At 33.0% G+C, this 7,364-nt stretch overlaps 1 protein-coding gene across 4 annotated transcripts in view; it reads left to right on the top strand.

The window, feature by feature from the left end:
• The first annotated feature begins 2,129 nt into the window (after positions 1-2,129).
• The window catches only part of LOC135626448 (uncharacterized), a 5,508-nt gene continuing 273 nt past the window's right edge, over positions 2,130-7,364 (top strand). The window contains exons 1-9 of one of the 4 annotated variants that reach the window (XM_065131747.1): positions 2,130-2,228; positions 2,495-2,616; positions 3,764-3,852; positions 3,949-4,087; positions 5,033-5,107; positions 5,195-5,316; positions 5,390-5,465; positions 6,248-6,307; positions 7,176-7,364. The exon at positions 7,176-7,364 is cut by the window's right edge and continues 273 nt beyond it. In XM_065131747.1, coding sequence (XP_064987819.1) covers positions 2,539-2,616; positions 3,764-3,852; positions 3,949-4,087; positions 5,033-5,107; positions 5,195-5,316; positions 5,390-5,465; positions 6,248-6,307; positions 7,176-7,313 — 777 coding nt within the window. In that variant the 5' untranslated portion in view covers positions 2,130-2,228; positions 2,495-2,538 and the 3' untranslated portion in view covers positions 7,314-7,364. Of the gene's footprint in view, positions 2,350-2,391; positions 2,617-3,763; positions 3,853-3,948; positions 4,088-5,032; positions 5,108-5,194; positions 5,317-5,389; positions 5,599-6,247; positions 6,308-7,175 lie in introns of those variants that run through there. The other 3 variants (XM_065131746.1, XM_065131748.1, XR_010492344.1) reach the window with 3 other exon arrangements.

Below are 7,364 nucleotides of genomic sequence, written 5' to 3'. Positions count from 1 at the left end.
CCGAGCAAAAAAATCATTAGGTCACTTCTAAAGAACTAAATGCAAGAATAACTATCATTAAAAAGAAAATGACCTAAACAAACTTTCATGAGGTTATTAATGGCATATCAGATGAGGTGTAAAGTTCATTAAAAAAATAAGAAAACTTATCAAAAGGGGATCGAGGAGAAAAAGCAAATCACCGGAGAAGAATTATTCAACTTTTGTGGTAGATATGATCACTATACTCATTCTTGCTATCATTACAAAAAAAAAAGTAACATATATATAAATTTTATTTGGGATCCCAAAGAAATTATTTAAAATCCAAACCCTAAAGACAAAAAAAAAAATTAATTAAATAAACATCAAAATCAATTTCTTTCTTGTAGGTACATTCTAAAAGAAATTTCACTTTTGAAGATAATAATAAAGAAAAACAATCATTACAACAAAGATTTGAGTCAAATAAAACATATTGATCAGTTTCTTTTTATTAATTGACTTATTACCCAAATAGGGTTGAAATATTCCAACATCTTAAGAAGTCAAGTTCAGTTTTGCGTATTCCTAACCGAAATCCTACGCAACAAGTTCGACAAATTACAATAAATGAATTCCAAATTTCCAAACTCTCATAGTCTCGGAAGACGCATAGATTTATCTCCTTTATTACTGCAATGATCGTGTTGATTCAAATATTAAATTAAATCTTTTTAAACCGGCATAATAATTACACTTTAAGAATAATTACGGGGGCATCGATTTATGAAGCCACCTCGTGGATTCCGCTTCGCGTGGCCGTCAAAAGCGTTCGTGTCACGGGCTGACTCCCGGTTGCGTCTACCCCGCGTGACACGGTCCGCGTTCCAGGACGACCTACTGCTTTTTAACGTGACGGTGGGGCCGAGGGGCTTCCTTCCTGCGCATGCACTCCAAGGCGATAGATAGAGCCCGTATTGGTTGACTCTTGTCAACCATGCTTTCAGGGAGTAAGGATCCTCCCCTGTAACTATTTCAAGGTCGTCGTCGTTCACGCTCGTGCCCGCAGCGGATGGTTGAGATGCATGAACGGTGGGACTCCACTCTATGCAAATGTTGGACCGGATCCTCGCTCCTCTTTTCAGTATTATTTATAATAATCATCTTTTTTTTTTTTTTTTTGCTCCCTATAAAACGATCCATAAAGTGAATCAGTTCATCGAATTTGGTCATTCTCAGTTGTAGTGTTTGTTTAATATGTTAGAATATTTTTTTGATATTATTACAAATATTATAAGTGAGTATTTTTAAAAAAAATATTTTTATTCTATTACTTTTTTTTTGAAAATTTACTAAAAATATTATAACCCATATTAGAAGTCAATTTATTTGAATATTTATATTCTAGAACCATACCTAATTGGGATCCAAGCGAGGTGCATAAGTATTTTGTTAATATATTTTGACTGCATTTTCTTTTTTAGATACAATTAGACTGTTGTTTCTATAACCCTAGTACAAAATTGAAGGAATCATACTAAAAAAAAAAGAAAAAAATTACTTATGAACCTTGATTGGTTTTCAAATAGGATTTTTTTATTTAAGAAAATAAATATTAAATAACTTAACTTATACACAAGTTACAGTGTTTTTGAACATATTTATAGTGTTTTTGACATATTTTTATATGTCAAAAAAGAATCAATCTAAAAAAACTTAGTTATAGTATTTTTTGTATTGAATTATAATATTTTTAGTAATATCCAAAAAATACTGCAATATAGTAAAAAAATATTATAACTGAGATCCTGTGAATCCAAACGAATAAAAAATATATAAATGATTAAATATCTCTCACTTTTTTCTTAAAATTTACATGTATATATATATATATATATATATATATATATATATATATATAGTTTTCAATTTAAATCCAAATTTTATATCATTGATTAAATGATCTAAAAACACCTTCCAATACAAGTTTTTCAACAATAGACTTAAAATAATTCCGTCCTGTCAGTTGACCAGATAATAAAGCTTTTTATTACTAATTCAAGGTATATACTTTTGCCAGGAATATTAAATAAGTATATATATATATATATATATATATATATAATAATAACGTTTATTATATTGTGTTTTGCTTTCCCCTCTGGAGTCCGTAACGGACACGATGTGACGCAGTATATAACAGCCGAAGATGCTTCAAGAGCATCGTCTCTCCTGGAAAAGTCGATCACGGTCCCCAGTCATCCAAGGTTCGCCTCCTCCTTTTCTTCCATCCGCCCATATTTGTCCATCGTCTCTGTTGATTTTTCTGTCTTCGCAACTCTTGGAAGTGCTCCACCGCAAGCCTTCCTCCGCTTGTGGTCTATCGATGTCCGGTTCTTGTTGCCTGATCTTGTGAATCGTTCTTTTTAGCTTTCGAGAACTGGTTCTTGATGCGAAAAGGGAAAAGGATTTGATTCTGCCTTGTGAACTGGGTTGCTTGATGGGAGATTGAACTTGGATTGGTTATGTGCAGCGGCAGTTTGACCGTTTGTTCCGGGAGCAATTGGAGTTGATTCGATGGAGGGCAACTTCGGTCCGATCGAGCAAGTCCTTTGGTCCGTGTCAGTTTTCTCCGGCGTTATCATGTGCAAAGTTGTAAGTAGAAATCTGATGCTGATTTTGAAGCAACGTGCGAAACGTTTTGTTGCATAACTTGTGACCTGCCAATAGCAGATTGGCATCTTAGGTTATTAATTCCTTGACCTCCCCTTGTCTTGAGCAATAAAAATGAATTCTCGGTAATTAGTGATGCGGTTGGGCTAAGGGGATACTGATGGTTAGATTGACAGCACTTCGATGAGGAAATTTGGTGGGAAACGTCCTGGAATCATAGATTTAGTGATAGTGATAGGAAAACTTGAGCAGGGAGATGCGTTCTTAATGATTTCGTATATTGTTTTGTTGACTGAAATTTTCATGGCATGTAGCATAGATTCGGTCATTTCAATTGACCACAAGAATTTTTTTCTGTCTTCTTGCTTCCCTTGTATAACATGTATATGCACATCGACTGATTACATGGATCTGGTGCTTTACCGTGCAACGAATTTCTTCCATTTTCTTTTTCTGTTAATAAACTCTGACCTCTTCACAAGAGAGCTTTTAGTTGAATCTTAATTATATTTTTGATGGGGGAAGCACAATCAACAAAATTGTGAAAAAACCAAACTTCTTGCCTGTCGTGACCCATGACTAAATCTATTTATCTCAATTTCTGGTTTACTCTCAATGCTAATCAAAATTTAACATATTACAAAACACCAACAATTTATGACATTATCAGGTGTGTACTTTGTGCCTAGTGGGAATGTAAAATTATCAGAGCATAATATATCAAACCAGATACTACTTGTTCTATGCTTATCATCTTCTGAATTACTATCATTTGTTCTAGCTCCATTTTCAAAATAGCATGCTAAACAATAAAGTCAGTTAATTATCTTGTAAATCCAAATTGTCCAGCTTATTTCTAGAAAATAAAGAAAATCCTTACTCAATGTGAATTGCTAATCTCTTATAACACAAATCATGGTTTACTTAGGATTGTTATGTAGATTGTGACCATTGGAGATTTGTCTTATGTATTCAATTATTTAATTGATACTAATCTTTTTATTGAAAATAATGATTCCAAGCAGTGAATTCTTATGATGCAGTATAAATATGCAAAAGGAGTGCCTTTTGTGGAGTCCATATGTTTTTTCTTTTATCTATTCTAATAGAATTTCATATGATAATGCAGGTATATGATCTTACACGTAAGATCAGCACAGTGCACTTTAAGGGATATGACAAGCTAAGCAGGTTACAAAGGATTGAGTGGAACAATCGGTAAGTTTTACTAGTGCAGGAATTGGTGCTTGCGAGATTTTTGGTGGACTAGTATCCTTTATATGTTCAATATCTCTTACCAACTTTATCTTGCAGGGGTTTCTCTACTTTCCATGCAATTGTGGTCGCAGCAGTTTCATTGTATCTCCTAGTGGTCTCAGACCTTTTCAAAAGTGGTACTGAAGAAGAATTAGTGATAAATAGAAAATCACTCCTATCTGACACCATTTTTGGGGTATGTCGTTGGCTCATCTAGCTTATCTGTTTTGGTTGAATTTATAACATACCAAGAGGACCAGTCTTTTTCTTTCTTCTAGGGTACTAACATTCTCACTAAATAATTGCAATTTGACATTTATTTTCATTGCATTAATATCTTAACCCTTGTAACAGTACCGTATTAGAAGAATTATTTAAAGGAAGTTGAACTGTTCTGTAAAGACAATTTTGTTAAAATTTCTTTTTAGCTTATAATGCTGTCAAATGATCATGTGATACCAGGAGTTCAACGATATTTCTAAGTAAAGCCAACAAGAATTATTTTATCACTATGTTATCCGACAATACTTAATTGTGCCGATGTGCTGTTTGTAGTCTGGCATGTGACCGTCATGGTGCATGAAGACATGCCATGACAGGCATTTAGTGACTACAATCTTGATATTGGTGCCAAACTATGATCTATCCATGGTTTGCAATCTTTAAAAATTTATCTTATCGGCTATATGATAAGATAAATTTTAATTTTTCAATGCGATCAACTTTATTGGTTGATTAGATAGTTTTTGTTTTTGTTATGAATAGTCTGTAAACTTTAAAACAATAGCCAAAGTTTTATATGACCTTGCATTTCAGTTGGCACATGCAATTGGATTTTGTGATGATTAGATAATTTTTTTATTTCATCAGTCAAGGAAAAAACATTGAATTTTCAGCTTGGGATTGTTAGCTTTCAGTTACTTTTGGATCTTCCTGGGGAGTCGACTTGAGTTTCCATGAGAGTTGACAGTTAATTCTGCGATATATCATCTTTTACTAAAACAAAAGATTCTGCAAATGGCATCTATAGAATAAATAGCATCATTCATAGATTTATATTTCCAGAAAGCGGTTTATCTAGATTTTCTAATACTATCTCCATCTACGCTCTAACTTATCTGTTCGATTACTTCTTTTACAGATATCACTTGGCTATTTTCTTTCAGATTTAGCAATGATTCTATGGCATTTTCCTTCCTTAGGTGGCAAAGAATATGTAAGCTTTTATGCCTTGTTTCTATTGAAGTTGGAATCTTTTAACGTATGTTTGTGTATGCTAATCATTTTACGCTATCATTTTCAGGTTTTGCATCATGGACTTTCCATGTTTTCAATTTTTCTCTCTCTTGTCAGCGGCAAAGCACATATGTACATACTCATGATTTTGTTAACTGAAACCACCACTCCATTTGTGAATCTTAGATGGTACAGTTTGAAAATTTTTGTTTCCAGTGTCTGATTTACTATAGATGAATTTTATAAGACGAATTTCTTGCAGGTACTTGGACCATGCTGGACAAAAAAGTTCTAATTTATACTTATACAATGGTGTGGCCTTATTCCTTGGATGGATGGTAGTACAACTTCACTCTGTGGTGTTTTTTAGTTGGATTAAGTAATTGGGGTAGTCAGATCAATCGAAGTATCAGGTCACAGCTATGAAACATGTGATATTGTGTGCGCGCATGTGTCTACGCATTCATTCTTGTGAGATGCTTTACGATGCATTAGCTTTATATAGTATCAAGTAACAATGAGCACTCCTACTTCAATCTGAAACAAGCAACATTGCATGACAAAACAACAAAGCTTCAAAATCTAATGTTTAATGTATAAATCTTGATAAAGATGACATTACAGTGAAAAAGATTTAAGCCAAAAAAAAGAGAGAAAATCATGTTCCACTTCCATATGTTAACAGTTTTCAAGAATCCAACAGAATATCCAACAAGAGTCATCCAAGTTTTATGCATAAATGGTCAATGGGCGACACTTATTTGAAGCATTTAGGATATATCTGAGAATTATCTAATGAGCTTTATTCTTGACGTAACCAATAAGAATATAATATTTGTTTCAATTATCCTCTTTTGACAGTTTATGATTGCCTTTTCATAATATAGATTAGGTATAAGAAGATCTGTTTTTATTTTCCGTTTATAATGTCATCTAGTTCCTGGAACTACTGAGTTAGGTTGAATTGTATTTTTCTAATTGATCTCCTAGCAAAATAAATTATTCTAACACCGTTTGCAGTAAATAAGTTTACTAAGCCAGTTATCTAACACTGTCGTAAATCAGTATTTTAATTTTACTATTTATTTTTTATTGATCTGTTGAGTTCTTTTTATTGTAGGCTGCAAGGATCTTATTGTTCATCTATTTCTTCATGCACATATATCTTCACTTTCATCAGGTATGCTGCAGGCAGTGTTCTTATAGATACTAAGAAATCACATTTAAAGCTTAAATTGTTTGCAATTGAAGCATGAATCTTATGTGTACGTTTATCTGTTTTATACCTGGAGGATGCACAAACTTTATATATCCATAAGAAACAGTACACTAAGCTGTAGGTGGTCAGAATATTAGCAATGAATATTTATTCTCTAAGTGCATCCAAATGTATCAAAAACAATACAAGAATACTACAGATGTGGGCATTTGTCGATGTTATTGTTATGGTTCTTAAGAATACCATTTGAATCTATTTATCCTCTACAAAGTTCACAAGATGTATAGTTTGATCGTCCTAAAGCTGCCAGTCACTGATTATTTTTGAGTTTACACTCGCTAAAGTGAGTCTCAAAATATATGGTCGTATTTTTCTTTTTGCAGTTTTAGAGGTTATAATTTTATCATGGCATGCTCTTTTAGCAATCCTTTCTTGCAATACTTCTAGAAACTCTCATAATGGTACAGTTGTATAAAAACGTTCCCTTTTTTACAAAGATCGAAGATTTTGCTTTGCCAAAAATCAAGCGTGCAGCCTTTCTTTGTCACCTGGTTTCAGGTGATTCAAGAAAATCTTTATTTTATTACACCAAAAATTCCAGGCAACTTTTTAGTTGTGGCACTTGGCAACCCTGATAGAACTTCAAATCAGCAAACCTAGTAGTTGTTCGTTGGAAAGAAATACCTAATGACTCGTTTTCAACTGATAATTTCATCAAATCATATACTGATTAAAGGTTAGAAGAGTTGGAAACAAATGAATGTTTTCTCTTGAAAACAAAAAAAGAAAGTATCTTCAACTAACAAGGTTATGGATCTTTTGTTTCCAGGTGAAGACAATATTTCCTCTGGGGTTGTACACTCTTCTGACAGTATCTCCAATTTTGACATTGATGAATCTATTTTGGTTTTGGAAAATACTCAAGGGCATGTTGAAGACTCTTTCCAAAAAGAGGCACGTGCATTGACATAGTATTGCCTGCATATTTACTTCACATTATCCATCGTAACATCAAAGA

This window comes from Musa acuminata, chromosome BXJ2-11, assembly GCF_036884655.1.
Source record: "Musa acuminata AAA Group cultivar baxijiao chromosome BXJ2-11, Cavendish_Baxijiao_AAA, whole genome shotgun sequence".
Classification (NCBI taxonomy): domain Eukaryota; kingdom Viridiplantae; phylum Streptophyta; class Magnoliopsida; order Zingiberales; family Musaceae; genus Musa; species Musa acuminata.
This window is presented reverse-complemented; position numbering and strand designations above follow the sequence as displayed.